The following is a 20,183-nucleotide window of genomic DNA, read 5'->3' on the forward strand; positions in this document are numbered from 1 at the left end:
AACAGCAGCACTTATTAAAATTTGAATGAACATTTGAATGAACTAACCCTAACCCTTTAGTCTGATTTGTGTACAGAGAAGAAATCCTTTTTATGTTTTATATTCAGAACCTTGATTAAAGACAAGTTTTATGTATATACTTAATATATTACATTTGTAAAATACATTTAAGTCAGGAAGCTGTAATAAAATATTTTTTTTTCAGAAAATAGTCATCGATTTTGTTTTTATTGTTACTTGCAACATGCCTAAAACAACTTGAAGTTAAATTGTGAAGGTAATTTTAAAAAGTGACATTTATCCAAGTAATCATTTAATGAATCGTCCGATTAATTGATTATAAAAAAATAATCGTTAGTTGCAGCCCTAGTCATGGGATACATGCCATCATAACCTGCATGAACACCTCATTTGAAACTTCCTGCATTACTGTGCATTTCCTTCATTACATAATATTTTTTGACTTCATTTCCCTGTAAGCCTCTAAGATTACCCAACTCTCTACTTGACTACACAGTAACACTATTTCCCCCTCCCAAGGTTCTGCCCCTAAGTCAGCAGCCTCGGCAGACCCCTGGGGGGCTCCATCTTCTGTTCCACCCATGAAGAGTAGTGATCCCTGGGCATCAAACTCAACTCCCGCATCTGATCCCTGGGGGTCAGCAGCTACTCGTCCTAAAGCTGCTCATACAGGTAACCCATAGAGAAAAGACAATATTGATTGTGAAGTTGTTAATGATCAATTAATTATATTGTATGAATTGGAGTTTTCCCAATCACATATTGTTGCACCTGATCACATATTGATACACCCAAGTTTGAGTCACCTGATTTTGAGCATCTGCTGGTACTGAATACTGCTCCAAAAAACTTGGCAATTTATTAATTTATTTAGTAATTTATTACAATACATATATATGTACAGTATATTTTCTTTTGCCAATATTCTTGTCCAATTTGATTATTTTGTGGCTTTGTAGCTATTAAAAAAATCTTAAAAACACTATCTTTTTCCTCACGATTCTCATCTTCTAAAAATGTTGCGTTGTACAAAAATTGTTTTTTGTTTATGATGACATCCTTAGAAGTCTTATTTTGTTGCTATTTATCCCTTATATAACAAAAATCTAAAAAAACAAACAAAAAAAACAATGTTTTTCTGCCGAGTCCTCCAAAAATTACGTGCTCGTGCCCGATTTCTGTTCACGTGATCAGATCGAGGGCATCCCTTATCGGTATACCTCTGGAATATTTTATTGCTTGTAGCTCTAAACTCATTCTCTGTCATTGACAGCGATAGATGTTAATTTTATTTGATCTGTAAAGGCTGGCATTGATTCATCATGTTTATCAGCCGTCGAGCGATTGTCATCCAATCCTATTTGGCTGGGGGGCTGGCAGCGATTGAATGATCTGTTTGGATTGGACATCTATCGTAGTCACTGGCAGCCAATGAGTTAATACTAGTGCAGTGATTGCAGTGATAAGTGATTAACTCGAGTAATTCAGTTAGAAAAAAAAAATTCAAATTAAATTTTTCCGCTTTGAGTATTTTTTTAATTAAAGTGGCGTTTTAATGGTTTGTTTTGAAAGTATTTGCATTTAGTTTTATTGATCTGAGTCGATACGCTGCCCTCTTGTGGCAACAGTGAATATGACAACTCATTTCACATGGTTGAATCCAGCTGCTCCCTGCTAAGACCAACATAAGCTAAGTTTTTGTTTGCACTGTTTTTTTAATGCATTCATAATTTAGTAGGGAATACGTGAACCATTTGTTAAGAGCATTGTAAAAAAAAAAAAAAAAAAAAGGTTAGCATTTAAGATAGCGGACTTGCTATGGCTATGTAAGTTAGCCAATTGTTCTTTATTTATTTTTATTTTTATTTTTAAAACCCAATCTTTTTCACCCTATTCCGATCTACTAAAAACGATGTGATCGGGCCCGATTTCCGGTCACGTGATTGGATAGGGACATCCTTCGTACAAATAATGCTACAATATCTTGGAGACTTGAATGCTGTTTGGTTGTGACATTGGCATTTTTGTTTGTCCAAGTGTTGTTTTTAATGTACACATTCATTTCATCTGTTATCGTCTGTCCATGTCTTCGTGTTTGCTTTATATTATATGTAAATGTTGTCCCCATCCAGGTAGCTTTGACCTGTTCAGTGAATCCAATGGTACGTCCAAAGAGGACTTCTCAGCGTTTGACAGCCTGCGCACCTCCTCCTCTGTCGCTGCTGGTACTCATCCTGTCCTTGTCTCTCCCTATTGACACAGTCTTGTGTTCTTTCCTCCTCTGTGCTCTCAGATTTCCAATATTTCTGTAGGGCACAGACATGTCCTGTCTGTGTATGTCTATACTACCAGACTGAAGCAATAAACCACGGCAGTCAAGATTCTCTTCTATGACAAAAATAAAGAAAGGCTGCCATAACGATGTGATTTTAAAACGTACGGCATTTGCTTTGGTCTGGTATTTTTTTCACTTCGGTGGGAAAGGTGTCACAAATCATAGACCTGAGCTTTGGTTTTGTGAGACCATTTTAGATGTTTTTAATCTCAAATGTAACCAAGAACTCAATTCCGAAATCAAGGGTTTCTAAAACTCGGCTTCACCCAGGTCCTGGTGGTTTCCCCTCTTGTGGTTGCATTCTGTGGCAAGAGTGGCACTTTATGCAGATTTGTGCTTCACTTGAAGGCAAACATATCTTTCACCATAAAGGGGATTGGGGGAGGCTTTTAGTTTAGATAGATTTCAGAAAAAGAAAAGCCTCTATGGAATGTGTTAAGAGGCTGATAAATGCAGCAGGCTTCCTTATATGAACACTAAAATTTGAAGGATTCCAGGCAGGCAGCGCATTCTTTTGTCATTATCACTTTTGAATTGGTATTCTGAGATTAGTTAATCCCAACGACACGTGTAGCAAATGGCCTGCTTTGTTTAATGCGTGTTTATTCTTTTTTTATTTCTTTTATTGTTACCAAAAGCAGTTTAACTCTTCTTGTGATTTCATTCAATATTTCCCTTGGGAATGGAAGTCTCGACATCCGTGGGGTCTGAAAAAGTCTTAAATCCAATAATTTGAATTTATGGCCTTAAAACGTCTCAAATTCTCCTAAAATCTCGTAAAAGGTCTTAAATGCGACCGTGATAGGTCTTACAAATCTATTGACTTTTATTTAGAACATGCATAAACTTCAGACTCGCTTTTAAATGCTAAGATTTTTGGGGTCTTTAAGCAGAACCGAATTACAATACATGCATCCATGGGTAAGTGGCCAATGGCCTTTGGCTATAGAGTTTTGGAAGTCTTGATTCACTACAGAGTTAGAGAAATAGAGACATGCATTCATATACTTTGCAAGTAATCTTGGGCCTCCTTCAAGTCTTTTGTACTTTTTTTCAGTATTGATGTGAAAGGGGTCTTAAATTTGGCTTGTTGAAACGTACAGAGACCTGGATGCAGGGTATATTTTTGGATTCAACTTTCAATATTGAAATGTTGTTTTCAGCAAAATACATTTCAGTATTGTATAGTGCTGCAATGATTAAGCGATTAACTCGAGTATTCGATAAGAAACAAAATTCAAATTTAAATTTTGTTGCTTTGAGTATTCGTTTAGTTAAAGTGGCATTGTAATGGTTTATTTTGAAAGTGTTTGCATTTAGTTTTATAGATTAGGGTGGGAACACTGCCCTCTGGTCTGCCTCATTTTACATGGCTGAATCCAACTGCTCTCCTTTAAGACCAACGTAAGCCAAGTTTTTGTTTGGCCTAATGTTTTTAAATGCATTCGTAATTTAGTTTATAGGTATATTAAGTCGCTTTTTTGTGGGAATATGAGTCTGAAACATTTGTTAGGAGCATTGATAAAAAACGTTAGTATTTTATAGCATTTAAGATAGCGGACTTTTGCTATGTAAGTTAGCCAATTGTTCTTTTGTTGCACGTAGATCCTCATTTATTTATTTTTTATACCGTTTTAGGCTTATCCCAGGTTTTGTAATATTTCATGTTCCTTATCCGCTTACTCGATTATTGGAACTAACTAGTTCATCGATTAATAGACTACTAAAATAATCGATAGCTGCAGCCCTAGTATTGTATCACGTACAGCAGGTGTTGCCAACCTTTTTAAAATTGATACTTCTCGAGTCAATGTATTTAAATTGCCTTTAATTATGTTATCTGTTAATGTCATGTCATGTTAAGTACTCACCCTCATGAGGATAAGCGGTTCAGATGAAAGAATGAATGATTTAGCAAGGTAGAAAACATAACATGCTACACATCTTTGTAAGTTTTTGCATTTAATCCCTGATAGAAAATTCCTAGGAAATACCATTGTTCCATCATTTTTTTCAGTGTTGCACTGATACTAGTATCCGCATCGGTAGCAATACCGCACTAAAATGACATCATCGGTATAGGGTAGTACTAAGAAATAACGTGTCAAATTGCCAATGCTGCGCTATATATACTTTTCGAGTTCTTGTTTCCAGCCACTGGTTACCAGAAGTGAGTAGAATAGCCCAAAAATTTTACTCAAGAGTCGCATTATTCCTAAATAATATTACTCAAATTAAAGTAGTCATCCAAAAGGTTTCTCATGTACAAGTAAAAAAGTATTCGTTAAATAGAATACTCCAGTAATGAGTACCGTTGTGAGTAACTGCTTAAATTTCAGATTAAAAAAAAACAAAAAAACTTTCTCAGCACAACTTAATCTATATGAACTGTTATTATTACACTGTACTATAACATATCACATGACCATATTAGCCCAAAAGGATGACACAAAAATCATCAAATTCTGACCAGAATAACACTATCAAAAAAAAAAAAAAAAAAAAATCACCCGTCCAGAGAGCATGAGTGCCCTCTAGTGGAGAAAAATCATTGTTACCTCTGATTTGTATAATGGAGTCATGTGGTTATTGTACATCTCATTGGTGAAACTAAGACAGCCACTGTCGGCATTTCTGGCAAAAACAAAGTCAATATATAGACTAAAGAGGAAAAATGTAACAACTCTAGTGTAGCGGAGTAAGAGAAGTGTTTCTTTCCAAATCTATTCAAGTAAAAGTATTGTGCGGTAAAACTACTCTACGTACATTTTTCTCAAAACGTTACTCAAGTAAATGTAACTGAGTAAATGGATTGCATTACGACCCACCTCTGCTGGTTAGTCTAATCAAGATGGCTGGTAGCTCCCAACACTGCCGTAAAAAAGGGGCACTTATCGCCCAACCCAAAATGATAATACACGTCCAATTGTGTGGCATCCAATCATCCTTCTGCTGTCAATGTGGGAGGATGGCCAGCCTTTCCACTTATAAATGGCCAATAGCAGGCTATGAAGTAAACAATTTCTTTCATTTGCTGTCAGTGTTCCAACTTCAAATGGATTGGCCCTCAATGGCAGGCAATGAGTTAAGCTGTGCCTGACCAAGCCACATTGGTAATTAAATTACAGTTAAGTGAGTATAAAGTAAGTAGTATGTTGGCATGTGCCGGTTCCCGGTTTCACGGTTTACCGTGGTGTGAAAACGTCGCGGTTTCAAAACCACTAAAATTTTCCGTCAGACCGTAGGACGGTATTCGCTATTTTTCTTGTGTCAAAAATGCAGCCAGAAGCGGCTTGGCGCAGCAGCGCTCACCCCCTCCCGTTTGTTGCTGTGTGTGAGAGTGACGCTATCGGCTACACAGCCAGCTAACCCAAAAACAATTACTCCAAACATAAGGCGTACTGTTCTTCAATTTATTGAGCTCTCAAATCGTGGTAAGTTTAATATACAAAATGAATACATTTCAAATGTTGTACAATTAGATTTTTCCATGTGAGTAGCTTCCACAAATTAGCACCATGGAAAAAGTTTGCCAAAAACAAAACACACATTTTCCTTTCAAATCCAATATATAAACTAAGTAAAAGCTTACAAAGATTAATGTTAGCCTAGGCTCAGCTGGGAGAGCAACTTCGTTGAGTGTTACAGCCGCAGAGTGAAAAAAACAAGCTTGATTCGCTTGAATGAAGGAGAAAAAGTGATACCATCAAAGATCGCTAATTGCGAACAATGATCTTGCCCTAAGCCAGTACTTCTCAAATAGTGGGGCGCGCCCCCCCAGGGGGGCGCAGAGCGATGCCAAGGGTGGCGCGTGTGACCTCGGGGAACATGCTTTTTTTTTTTTGCCGTACTAGAATAAAGAGTCTACTTGCACATCCACTCAGTGGGTGGCAGTGGCGCTCTCATTTTCAAAGTGCGCGCAGTATTTTTGAAGTAAGCAAGAGCACACAGAAGAGAGATATGAAGATCTGTGCGCCGTTTTCGAAAGCCGTTTTCCGGCTGGACTCACGCAGCGACCGCTGTCTTCTCCGGTTCTCACGTGTCCGCCCGAGAAGTGCCATTTTCGGCTTGGGATCGTCACGACAACCGCCCTCACCTACGGTTCTCCCTCGGCCGTCGAGAATGTGATTTTTTCGGGCGGTTTGCATGTGGCTTTGACATTTAATACAGTGGTAGACGAGGAAAGACCACTGTTTACCGTGTCTAAAAATGATTATAGCGGACAGCCGGAAGCCAAATCAATTAAGACGCCACTTAAAGACATTAGACCCCAATCTCATTGATAAGCCGCTTGGTTGTTTTTTCAGCTAAAATGTGCCGAATATTGCCAACAATCGTCCCGCTTTGTCAGTGTTATATCAGTAAACCAGTGAGCACTGTTTGCATGCTCAGTGCAAAATAACGCTACATCATTGCAAACTGGAGGTGATACTGAAAACTGGAGGTGATACTGAGAGCAGCGAAAATAACATTGTCTTTGGACAGAAGGACAGTTTTTTCTTCTTCTTCTATTCAGTTTTTTTTTTTTTTCAATCAAATTTTTTGGCATATTCTCCTCACGAGTTAATGTTTCTAATCAATTTGAATTTGTTATTATTTACTGATTTTATTTTTCAGTATCAAATGGTCAAAAATGTACCTTGAGTGTATTTTTACAGTTTGGATGTGACTTTTTTTTTTTTTTTTTTTTTTTTTTTTTTTTATCCAGGCAAATTGATGCGCGTTGTCTTTTCTGTTACAAACAAAACAATGTTAATAAAGTTATACTTTATAAGTTGATCTGTTATTTTCTCTAATAGAAAAAAAGGATACAATGTGAGGCAGAGGCGTATTTTAATAGTAATACTATAGACAAATGATACTATTTACAGAGTTTGGGGGGGCGCGAAACATTTACGTCTTCCTTGGGGGGGCGTAACAGAAAATAATTGAGAAGCACTGCCCTAAGCACAAATCCACGTTCGCTGGATCAAGGTGAGGTCTCACTCCCAATGTGTTTTTGTAGATGAAACCTTTCCACAACAATATTGACATTTTAACTAACTTAAACATTTTTACCTAACTTATGAATTCCTTATGTTCTTTTTAACACAAAGGCATGACATCATGTAGACTAGAGTTGACACAGTGGCTGAAAATGGCAAAACTTCACTTAAGCTTTTCCACCCTCAAAAAAAAGTCATGCAGTATAAATTTTTAAAAATTTTATTCAGAAGTGTTTTTACTTTATAGAAATTATTTTGTTCTTGCTGTAATCTTGTGCAACTTGAGCTGTGGCTGTGAGTATAGTCTATAAGTTATATTTAATTTTATTTCAAATATTTTTTTATTGATAATTTATTTATTTTAACAATATATTCGTGTTCCAATTTGCAAGTATGGTCTAAAAAAAATCCTGTTCAATGGAAAAAAGTTTTTTTTTTTTTTTTTTTTTTAACCCATACATCTCAAAATTTTTGGGAGCTATAATTGCAATACCGTGATATCGTGAAACCGCGGTATTTTTGCTCACTGTTATCATACCATCAAAATCTCATACCGGCACATGCCTAGTAGTATGTATTAGTATGCAGTTAGTACGGGGAAAAAACAAAAAACAAAAAGTATAGGCAATGGCCGAAACCACACGGCCAGGTGTTGGAATCTGCTCTTTTTAACATTACTGTGTTTAATGCAGTTCAAAATCAAATTGAGACCACTCTTCCCCAAGTTACTACAGTACTTTACTAGTCCCGCGCATTTTTCACACGCCACATATTTTGAAGTGTCACCGTCACATTCCGTTCTTAAAATGTTTTCTAACAACTTGGACCTTACTCCTACAAGCTCCTCCAGTTTAACCGATGGGTCATTATTTTTGAGTTTCATGTGTAGTTCTCTCTTCGGGTTTTAACTTCTATCGTTCGCCATGTTTAGTCCGCGCAAAAATAGCAGCCGGGAGTCGAAGCGTTGGAAACATGGAATATTGGAATGAGTAGTTCTTTTGACGTGCCAACGCAAGTTGAGATAGTGTTGGCCCACGAAAAATAACACTACAAAAATGGATGCTTCGGTCCTCTAGGTGTTTTAGCACAAGTGAAAATCATCATCATGTTTATGTGTTCTCGCCAGCTCCCGTTGATAATTACTCCCGTCCAGTCCCAATCACAGGATTAATAAAATTTTGATTCCCACGGGAATCCCATGACCCGTGGGATGTCCCGAAATAGTTCATGCTCTACTGGGAGCCCAAAAATGTTACCATTGCAGCACTAATATTTTTAGAGCGACCTTTTTGGCATACCAAGTTAGTTGAGCCCTGCTCGTAAAGTTAATTAGTTCGTACAGTACATACAATACACTAAACTATATATGCTAAATATTATTACCATACTGCATTGTATTTATTTACAGTGCACTACCATACTGCATTGTATTTATTTACAGTGCACTCATAACATTCTATCAATTGTAAGTGGGGTTTCTACTTGCACAATAAATTACTGTAAAATTGCAACATCTGTCTTTTAGGTGATGCTGGTATACCATCCTCTATTCCCTCCCAAACCAGTCTTGCAAGCAGCAGCAGCTTGGACCTCTTTGACCCCCTTCCCACATCCACTTCTGCTTCTTCAAATCCAACCAGAAAGACACCAGAGTCTTTCCTTGGCCCCAATGCTGCTTTGGTCAACCTGGATTCTTTAGTGACCAAACCTGCTCAACCTGCACCAGCATTCAACCCATTCTTGGCTTCAACGGGTAAGTAAGATGATTTTCTGCAAAAAAAAAAAAAAAAAAAAAAAACACACTATTAACAAGAAGGAAGCAGAAAAAAAGCCAGCTGAGTACAGTGGTACCTCTACATACGAAGTTAATTCGTTCCAGGACCTTGTTTGTAAGTCAAAATATGTTGAGCAGAATTTTCCCATCGGAATACATTATAATTCCATTAATTCGCTCCACAGCCCAAAAACCTACATTAAATCCTTATTAAATACTGCTAGTACTATTCAGGCATGAAAATCTCACCTTTTGACAAAATTCGCCGATTTGAAGTCAAAAAGGGTGACCTATGTGAATTGTGTAGATCCAAATAGAAAATGTTTGGGGGGTGTTTAAATGTCGGACGCTTGGTATGCAAGCGGGGAACGCAGCACAAAGCCAAAAAAGCGCACCAGAGTGGCCAAAACATTGGCTTATTTCAACGAAACAAAGGAAGGGTACACTGTTGAGTCCCGTCTCTTTAATGCCAAGCTTGGCTGCACGTCGGCCGTGAATGAACACCTAAAGCGGCGTCACCCAGTTGTAATTTTGGAAGACGACAGGAGACAGTTACAAGCTGCGTTTTATCGTCGCGTGCGTGCATACATTTGTGCGTGTGTAAACGTGCGTGTTGATGGCATATGAGACTCAAATTCCTTTCACAGATGTTTATTGGTCATAAACACGCCGTAGAATTAAAGTTGACATACAAAATGAGGGATTATTAGATTAATTGACTGATCGTAAAAATTGTCGGCTGACTAATCGGGAGAAAATTAGTCATTTGGGACAGCCCTAGTTTTACAGTGTACCGGAACATATTTCCTCCAACCCCTTGTCACCTTTTTAACCCCTGACCCATTTTCATGCCTGACTAATGCAATCATAAATAAAAATCGGAATAATAATATAATAATAATAATTCTTGTGATAATGTAACGAATTCTAATGTGGCGGACGTCCTTTGCTGTACCTGAACGCAACACACGGCTGACGTTAGAGAGAGGGAGCGGTGAGGTTGGGAGTTTACTCTCACTTTCAATGTTGTCTTGAGAACACAGTCAACTGCGGCGGACAGTCGTTATTTCGACAGGCGTTATGTGTTGGATAAGTTCTGAAATCAATAATAAAAACCTCACGAAGGAGGCGATTTCTTTGGCAATGTTACCACAATAATAAATGTCACTCTAACTTATAAAGACTGGCAAATGGTGGTCGGAGGAGGACCGTGGAGATATATTGTTGAGCCAGTTTACTGATGGAGGCTGAGGGATCACACTCCTCAGCCTCCCCGGTAAAGTCTACTCAGGGGTGCTGGAGAGGAGGGTCCATCGGGAAGTCGAATCTCGGATTCAGGAGGAGCAGTGTGGTTTTCGTCCCGGCCGTGGAACAGTGGACCAGCTCTACACCCTCGGCAGGGTCCTTGAGGGTGCATGGGAGTTCGCCCAACCAGTCTACATGTGTTTTGTGGATTTGGAGAAGGCGTTCGACCGTGTGCCTAGGGGAGTCCTGTGGAGGGTGCTCCGGGAGTACGGGGTACCGAGCCCCTTGGTAAGGGCTGTTCGGTCGCTGTACGACCGGTGTCAGAGTCTGGTCCGCATTGCCGGCAGTAAGTCGAATTCGTTCCCAGTGAGGATTGGACTCCGCCAAGGCTGCCCTTTATCACCGATTCTGTTCATAATTTTTATGGACAGAATTTCTAGGCGCAGCCGAAGCGTTGAGGGTGTCCGGTTTGGTGGCCTCAGCATTTCATCTCTGCTTTTTGCAGATGATGTGGTGCTGTTGGCTTCATCAAGCCGTGACCTCCAACTCTCATTGGGGCGGTTCGCAGCCGAGTGTGAAGCGGTTTGGATGAAGATCAGCACCTCCAAATCCGAGACCATGGTCCTCAGCCGGAAAAGGGTGGCATGCCCTCTCCGGGTCGGGGAGGAGATCCTGCCCCAAGTGGAGGAGTTCAAGTATCTTGGGGTCTTGTTCACGAGTGAGGGTTGGAGGGAGCAGGAGATTGACAAACGGATCGGTGCAGCGTCTGTAGTGATGCGGACTCTGCACCGGTCCGTTGTGGTGAAGAAGGAGCTGAGCCAAAAGGTGAAGCTCTCGATTTACCGGTCGATCTACGTTCCTACCCTCACCTATGGTCACGAGCTGTGGGTCGTGACCGAAAGAACAAGATCCCGGATACAAGCGGACGAAGTGAGTTTCCTCCGCAGGGTGTCCGGGCTCTCCCTTAGAGATAGGGTGAGAAGCTCGGTCATCCGGGAGGGGCTTGGTGTCGAGCCGCTACTCCTCCGCGTTGAGAGGAGCCAGAATGCCTCCTGGACGCCTCCCTGGAGAGGTGTTCCGGGCATGTCCCACCGGCGGAAGGCCCCGGGGTCGACCCAGGACACGCTGGAGAGACTATGTCGCTCGGCTGGCCTGGGAACGCCTTGGAATCCCGCCGGAGGAGCTGGCTGAAGTGGCTGGGGAGAGGGAAGTCTTGGCTTCCCTGCTAAAGCTGCTGCCCCCGCGACCCGACCCCGGACTAAGCGGAAGATAATGGATGGATGGATGGAGTTTACTGATGCCCACCCCACGCTCATAATTTTCTATAATTTGCATTATCATTTCAATGGTAAGCATCACCTTTTCCCTTGTTTCACCACCTGTACCAACCTTTTTGAAACCTGTGTTGATTTCTCTCACAAGAAAATCTGCCGCGCGTTCGTCTGCGGTGCTGTCATGTCGTGGTATGTCAAAACAAATGGCGAGACAAACTTTACGTTGGATGTTGAAAAGATTGTGTGTCAAAGCGATCGTATGTCGAGGTACCACTGTATATTTACAAGCCAATTGGAGAAATTCTAATTCTGTCACGTGTGTGCTTGAAAAGCCCTTATGTAGGCCTGTCGCGATAACAAATTTTAGTGTGCGATAATTATTCTCATAAATTATTGCGATATGCGATATTATTGCGCCCCCCCCAAATTTTTTTAAACAAATTTACAATAACACAGTAAGAATACAGTATATATTAATAGATCAAGTACACCCATTTAAACGCAATAAATATTTACTCTTAAATTCAAAAATACTTTTTAAGAAATCACAACTAAAAACAATTGACCATGCCTCTTAAGTAAAAAACAACAATATTATATATTATATCGGTATCAATATTATTATATTGATACACACAGAAACACAGAATAAATACATTACACAGAATACATTTGATGCTCTGTAAAAAAAATAACAATTTTTTGTTTCGTTTTTGTTTTTTTGCTAACGAGCAAAAATTAAATTGCCATCATATAAACATGCATTTTAGTGCATAATATTTATGTGCTTACTTCTTACTGATCTGAAAAAAATTTGTATAAAAGTGCTGAGAACAATCTTTACTGTTTGTAAAGTGAGGCATGGCACACTGTTGACTGCTACAGCTCTCTTAGCAGCTAGGTTTACTACATGAGCAAGACATCCTATTTGTGGTCCGAATCCATCTGTGTAACATACTGAATTAACAATATTTGCAACATTATCTATAGTCACTGGTATGGATTGATTTGGCCTTCTTAACTTCCATTCAGTCATGACAGTTTAGAATTCATCGATCTAGTACATGGACTACGTGTCCCAAAATAACTCTGGGCTCACGTAGCCAATAGCATGGGGCGTAGCTCATCTAGTTTGCCATTTCATGATATCTAGTGTGTGGGCGCATTAAACAAGTTAGCAAGCGCCGCTGAAGTCACGTCTGCTCATTACAACACAACACCAGCATATGACAATCAACTTTCGTAAACAAGACGAGTTTGAAGCACAGCGCTCTTAATTTCATTCAGCGGTTCGTTGTCAAAGCGAGGTTGTTCGTAGCAGCCAAGTCTTTAACACTGTTTTGGCGGACTTCGTTGTAAATATCCGGCGTTGTGCAGAAAAATAGCCGCCCCACGTGAAATGTCACTCCTGACGGGGCGCCTACACATCAACAACACCGGCGCGCCGTAGATGGTCCACAGTCACTCCGGAGCCCGTATACGTTGAACAATAGGATATAATGGGAACGATTGGCTCCGGCGCTAGTTTTTGCCGGACCTGGAACGAAGATGCATTTTGCGCAGTTGGTAATGAGGAATCCGAACTTTTAACAGCACGTCTGCCGCGCACGCACGTGCACACGAGGCGATAAATCGCAGCGGAAAAATGACCGCCTTCATTTTTATTTATCGTGCAATAAATGGAATTATTGCATATTGCGACAGGCTTACCCTTATGACGGGTCTCGCAGCACTCCACTTAAACCTAGAAGTTACTACCGTATTTTTGCGGACTATAAATCACACCAGCCCAAAAATGCGCAATGAAGAGGGGAAAAAAAAACGTATAAGTCTCATTTTTGGGGGAAACAGAAATGTCATGAGAGGCAATTTAAAATAAAAATACAATCGTAAAAAACATGCTGAATGAGTGTACAGTATGATAATGTTGCGTGATGCATGAACAACAAAATGCAAACGTGGCCAGTATGTTAACGTAATAGAGCTATTAAGCTTCAGATAACAGCATAAAGAACATGCTAACAAGTTTACCAAACCATCAGTGTCACTCCAAAACACCTAAATAAAAAATAACATGTGAAATGATATAATAATGTGTTAATCATTTCACACACACAAGTCGCTCCAGAGTATAAGTTGCACCCCCGGCCAAATAGGGGTGTGCCATCTTAGGCACCCCATGATTGGATTCGATTACGATTCAGGGTGCTATGATTTGATTATTGAACGATGATCACGGTATTGACGATGATCACGGTTATCATGATTATCGATGCATCGTACATTACTAATAATAAAGTAGCCAAACAAATTTATGTCCATTATTTATTTAACATTTCCTAATGATGGCTAAAAAATACAAGAGGGTTCGTGTACTCACCTCTTATAGACGTACATGGGTCCTAGCAACACACTCAGGATATTTTTCAATGGCGTACCGCAAGCAACACGTCATTTCCGCTCATTAATATTCATGACATTAGCTACTGTTGCTAAGTAGGGACAAGCCACCGTTTGTCCCTAATAGGAAATGAATGGAAATCGTGTACGAAGAAGATGTTTACAGAGCTAAACCTACCAGTTCTCTTCGAAAATGATGTGCCTGGTGCCAAATTGACTGGCAAAGATGTGGAAGAACATAAAAATGTTCAGTTAAAGAGATGGCTTTAGTGTTGAAGGCTGAAAAAGACGAAAAAAACAAGCCGGCCTAGGCATAGCTTTAGCTTTTTTATCGACGCGACTGACAATGACATTCTTCTGTTTCAACAAGCTATTCTTTACCATCAGCCCTGTCTTTCTTATATATCCTCTGGTTGTCCTATGTCTCTTACCGTTCTTAGGGGTAATTTAGTTAGCTTTGTGTAGCGATCGCAAATGCTACTCAGTGACAGCCAACGAACACTTTTAATTTTTTTATTGATAACACATCTTAATCCTATAATTTATTTACACTTCCCCCTTACTAAAGTTTTTTTTTTTTAATATATAGAACAGAAACTGTAACAGTGGCAGTCAGATACCATTGTAATTCTTTTCAGGTCATTCATTGTCAGACAGAAGAAGTACGGCACAACGTTACGCTAAAAAAAATAAGTTAAAAATATAAAAATGGCTTACCTCTTTGTCCTCTGAAAGACCATGCCAACCCAACTTAATGTTTACTGCATATGAAACGTGAATGGATTCGCCGAGCTGGTGTTAAAGTCCGCGCAAGTTGATTCGGTCTTCACATTTTTTCCTTCCGAGTTTTTGGTTTCCGGAAACGTATGAAGAAAACATCTTTCATGTGTCGTAATGTCTAGAGTAGTTTCTACAAGTTCCAAAAAAGCAATGCGTGATCGGTAGAGGTGTGCAAAATTTCCGATTCTTAGATTATTCGCGATTCGGCCGTGGAAGATTCGAGAACGATTCACAAACATCCAAATTCCGATTATTGAAATATGCCAAGTAAAGCGGAAGTACGACACACTCAGCGCGCCGCGCGGACTTCGGGACGGAACGGAGCGGGAGTAGCTAAACATTATGCTTCTCATTAACCGGCCCCTCGGGTAATGCCAACGCTCAACTCACGGCTCTAGCTCAACTCATGCCACGAGATAAAAAAACACAACAACATACCTGACTGCTGCCGTAAAGCTGCTACAAGTACAGCTAAGCTACATAATGTTACGGTAGATATCATTTATATAGGACTAGATGGATTATAGACTCGGTAGCGTAGCAGCACATCTGCAAAAAGCTAGATGCGGGTGTTAGTAAACGGCCGCCATCTTAAAGCAGTAAACTTCCCTGCAATGCTGTTGTAGCGAACCTTCCAAGCAGACCTAATTAACTTTTTATCTAAAATACTCCTAAATCGGTAAAATATTGACTTGAATCTATCTTTAAAATAGTTTTAAAACTTTCACATGTCAAAAGTAGACAAAAGGGAAATTATGGAATAACGGGAGCAATTTTAACAACTTTAACGGTTGATTCACAACATTAAATTAATTGAATGTAGTTTAAAGCTGCTGATACAGAATGGGGACTGGAGTTTTTTTATTTAATGTTATTTTTGTATATTTGTTTACTGCTATATGTTTACTTGATACTGAAATAGTAGTTTGGTTTAGCCTGAGAGTATTTTTGAACAATTTTGGAACTAATGTACAAAACTTTATTTTATTAAAAAAAAAAAAAAAAAAAAAAAAAGGAGGGGGGTGCATCAATAATCGTTTTATAATCGAATCGGAGCCTCTGAATCGTAATCGTAATCGAATCGTTAGGTGCCCAAAGATTCCCAGCTCTAGTGATCGGCATGTTCGTTTTTGAAAGATTACCGGAAAAAAGTAGCACTTTTTACGTTGGGTCTATGCGAGGGCGGGTCTATAATGTCCCACTTCGGCTTTACTTCCGCTTTACAATGCGACGTCATGGTCTAAAAATAGCCTGCGTGCGGTACGCCATTGACATGACTTTAAACTACTGCTGGACATCTGAAAGACAAGGAGCAACGAACTATCCCTTCCACTTTCGCTCTAAAAAATAACTTGCGCACAGAAGCGCGACCGTTACTGTCTCATACACAAATTCATTTTCCAGTCTTTTGAATAAGAGTAAATTTCTCGCTCAGTAACCGGCAGCATCCACCATAACGTTGTGCGTGCGTCCGATCGGAAGACGTGTCTTGAATTTCGTTCCGCTACGAGTGGCTGTCATAAAGTTATTAGGGAAAATCATCAATTTTGAACCTACGAGTGGCTGTCATAAAGTTATTAGGGAAAATCATCAATTTTGAACCTTTATGAATTGTAATCAAATTGTCACGTGTCGAATCGCGATGCATCTAATAATCGTTTTTTTTTTTGGAACTCCCTCACAGCCAAACTATGGGGGGGGGGGGGGGGGGGGGGGGCTGCGACGTATAGTCCGAAAATTATGGTACTTATTTTACTATGGTCTGTGAGACAAAATGTTTGCGCTCACGTCATGAAACTGTCCTATTAATATATTTAAGCAATATCACAAGAGGTGGAGTAACTTGGAATTACATAACATAGATTGTCTTTCTGTAGTCCTGACTTTTGTTTTATGATCTGTTTATTTAGGTGGCACTGCCTCAGCATCCACCGCCCACGCCAATCCCTTTCAAGTGGTCCAGCCTGCTCCACCAACCCTCAACCAGATGCGAGTCAGCCCCATGCCTTCGGGGTTCGCTGGTGGCATGAGTGATACCATGGCCATGTCCTCTTTGCCCACCCAACCTATCACAATGGTCCCTTTGGCAGGCATGGCCCCTGCAGGACGCCCGATGCCTGCAATGGGGGTCAGTGCTATGCCCCAGCCGCTGATCAGCATGCCCCCTCAGGCTGGGGGGCCGCCTGCTGGGGCCACCAACCCATTCCTTTTGTGAAAGGCTGACTGCGGGACAACTTGCGCCCACTTCTTACCCCCCCTCCCAAACTCTTTGAGGCTTCATCAAGAAGTCTGCTTATCCCATGTATCCCTTTTCTAACCAACCTCCAGCAAGGTCGTAGATAACGTGGCTTCCTTTTAACATTACCACACTTTTCTTCTCTTTCCTCTCTCAATGCTATGAACAGCCTAGTCCTACAATATGTGTTCCATTTTGATCCGACACTGATGTACATCACTGTCCATTTGGCGTCAGTTACAGAGTAGCAAGGGTGTTTACAGGTTTTTTTTTTTCATTTCCCAAGAGGCAGGTCAGGACGTTCTACTTGTCTCTCACCTGCACTCCTTTCTTTAGGATTGCTCCTTCTGTGCAGTGACAGAAGCCTGACTACTAACGCCAGGATCCTATCTCGTCACTAGAGCTAATCTTTTATAAGCCCTGTCAGCTGAAGTGTGTGCGTGTTTGAGAGAGAGGTTGCACATATTAGTGTTATTACACTGTGTATTTTCCAGTAAGCTTTTCCTTTACTTACTGGATTTAGAATGATAGAGACCATCAAATATGTTTATACTGTCCGCGTGTGTTCCGAAGCAGGGATTTTGCACATTGTGTTAGCTTTTTTTTTTTTTTAAAAACAAAAAAAACAAATTATTTCAGCGACTGTTGGGCTCACCATTACAAACCTTAGCATGGACAAAATGGCTAACTGCAAAACAGAATGAGAGGGCTTTTTACTTTTTTCTTTACTACTTCCTGGCAGTCCTCATCTGGGCATTCAATTTGAGCGCTTCCTAACACACCACAAAAAAGAAACTGACCGCCTTGGGTCGCGGTATTATCTTTGTGAATGCTCATCAAAGAAGATAAACTCCCTGTCTCTGATTATGTGAAGTGCTCGCAGATAACCAGTGGAATCCCCAGCCAGTACAAAATCATGTAGATTTTTTACGTTAAGGCCAAACGTGCGTTAGACAAATGTATGAACTGTGATAGCATTAGTATTGAAACATGGGGAGGCATTTTGGGAATTTTGCTCGTTTGTACCAGGTTCAAAGGGAAGAGTGTGTGCAGTTTGAGTGATATCAGCTTCCATGAGTACTTGAATGAGCAATGTTGGCTTTACATTTAAATTTTATAAGTTGAGTTCTCCCTCCTGTGGTAGTGACGTCTGCTGCATCTTGTTGACACACTCCGCTGTAAGCGTTTCGGCAACATGGAGAGGGAATTTACTGTGACCATCTGCAATGATTTTATCTGATAAACACACATGCGTGCTGTGCTGGTCCTTCGATAAGCGCAGGGGAATCCTGAAAGGGAATGATAAACTGTTCCAGGGAGGAAGCAGTAGGTCATTTCTTGTGGTTATTTTTTAGTGTTGCACCGATACCATTTTTCGGCTCCCGATAACGATTCGCGCTTCTGTGTGGTATCGGCAGATAGTGTACCGGTACCACATTACAATTAAAAAAAATAATAATTTTTTCTGCTATTGATGGCGCTAGACGTCCAACTCACTCATTCGCAGTGGGAAGGTCCCACTGCAAATTGATTGGACGTTTTCTAGTGATGAGCTCATTTCAATTCACAGCAGAAGGATGATTGGACGTCTTATCTTGGGAAGGAGTGCTTCAGTTTGTAAGACTGTGTGCGTAGCTGAAGGCCATCTTGGTTAGGGCGACCAGCAGTTGGAAAATAATCTCTAAAAGTACATACTGCTCGTACGCGTTATCTTAGTCATCCACGATACCGATGATGTTATTTTCATGCCGTATCGGTACTGATTGTAGTATCGGTGCAACACAACTTTTTCCCATTTACCGTACTTATGTTAATCTTTAGCAAATCTTTTTTCTTTTTTTCGTTGAGGTGTCTACTAGTTGCAAATTCTTTAGTCTTCATAAGGTCTTTCTTGTTTCACCCTGTGGGTCAGCCATTCTCTTTTCTTAGAAGCACAACTGTTACCTAAGTCATAGCGACGGATTTACAAGGATGTCCCCCACCCGACGCCATGTTTTTACCCTAGGATAGACCCAGCATCAGGGTCTCACTCAACTGTAAATTTCTGTTACTGGATGCACACTCCATTGTTCGTTTCTTCTATGTTGTTTAGAGCTAATTTTAAGTTTGTGCTAAGTGTTTCTATATTGGAGGTAAACTGAGCGTGTTTAACAAGAGATGGAGACAACCATCTCTTCAATTGTCTATCACTGCCAATATTTTTACTTATTGTTTTATGTCTTCTTTTGGTGTGCAGCCGACCCCTTAGCTATGCTAGCTAAACAGGACCCTTCATTTATGCTCTAAATGCAGACATTTATCTCAGGCAAAAGGAGGTCCAGCTTTGACTCTGCATTAGTTGGACAAAGCAGAGAAGTTGGTGATATATTTTTTTTCTTTCTTGGCTGATGAATGTATGGATGGATGGAATGCATACAACCCAGCGAACCTTTTGAAACACAAACAAAAATATGCAAACATTAAGATGATTTAAAAAAAAAAAAAAAAAGAATGGCATATGTTTTGCAAAGCTTTGCTAATCGTTTATTGAACTGCGCCTAATGTAGTGCAACTAAGATATGCTGTGTTCTCTCTGATTTGACTAACATTCAAGCGATGATGGGAAAAAGTGATGGCTGCATTAAGAGGAAAAAAATGGAACTGTTGGACAACGCTTATAATGACCACTTTTTCTGACTGTTCAGTAGTGGTGTAGTTATATGGGGCAAGCTCATGATGCATCGCTCTGTATTCACTATGCTTTTATTGAGAGGAATAACTGACCTTACAGACTCTTTATATGCATTAATAATAGCCACTTTTTTTTCTTCCACATTTGTCTAGTTACTCTTATAGTACTGGGAGCAGGCTGCTTTTTATTCGATATGTGCTCAATCTGTCGGCATTATAACTGTATAATATAATTTATCATTTGTACTATTGTAACATACCGTTCTTTTGTTGACCTTTATTATTCTGTGTAATGGGTTTTTGTAGGAAACGTCACCGTGGAATCTTAACGGCATCTAAACAAAAGAGCGCAGCAGGACGCACCGTTGAATGAGAACGAGCTTAGCTGCATTGGTTCAAAATAAAATGTATATCACTTCAGCTCAGTAATCCTTGTCACAGTATGTCTTGTAGCGTTTTGATC

General features: G+C 40.1%; 1 protein-coding gene across 7 annotated transcripts in view; it reads left to right on the forward strand.

The window, feature by feature from the left end:
* Positions 1 to 20,140, forward strand: part of epn2 (epsin 2) — a 61,990-nt gene extending 41,850 nt beyond the window's left edge. For 5 of the 7 annotated variants that reach the window (XM_057817408.1, XM_057817405.1, XM_057817406.1 and 2 more), the window contains exons 7-10: positions 541 to 693; positions 2,154 to 2,246; positions 8,867 to 9,094; positions 16,725 to 20,140. In XM_057817408.1, coding sequence (XP_057673391.1) covers positions 541 to 693; positions 2,154 to 2,246; positions 8,867 to 9,094; positions 16,725 to 17,029 — 779 coding nt within the window. In that variant the 3' untranslated portion in view covers positions 17,030 to 20,140. The remainder of the gene's footprint in view (positions 1 to 540; positions 694 to 2,153; positions 2,247 to 8,866; positions 9,095 to 16,724) is intronic. The other 2 variants (XM_057817410.1, XM_057817411.1) reach the window with 2 other exon arrangements.
* The last annotated feature ends 43 nt before the right edge of the window (positions 20,141 to 20,183 follow it).

This window comes from Corythoichthys intestinalis, chromosome 16 (genome assembly GCF_030265065.1).
Source record: "Corythoichthys intestinalis isolate RoL2023-P3 chromosome 16, ASM3026506v1, whole genome shotgun sequence".
Taxonomy (NCBI): domain Eukaryota; kingdom Metazoa; phylum Chordata; class Actinopteri; order Syngnathiformes; family Syngnathidae; genus Corythoichthys; species Corythoichthys intestinalis.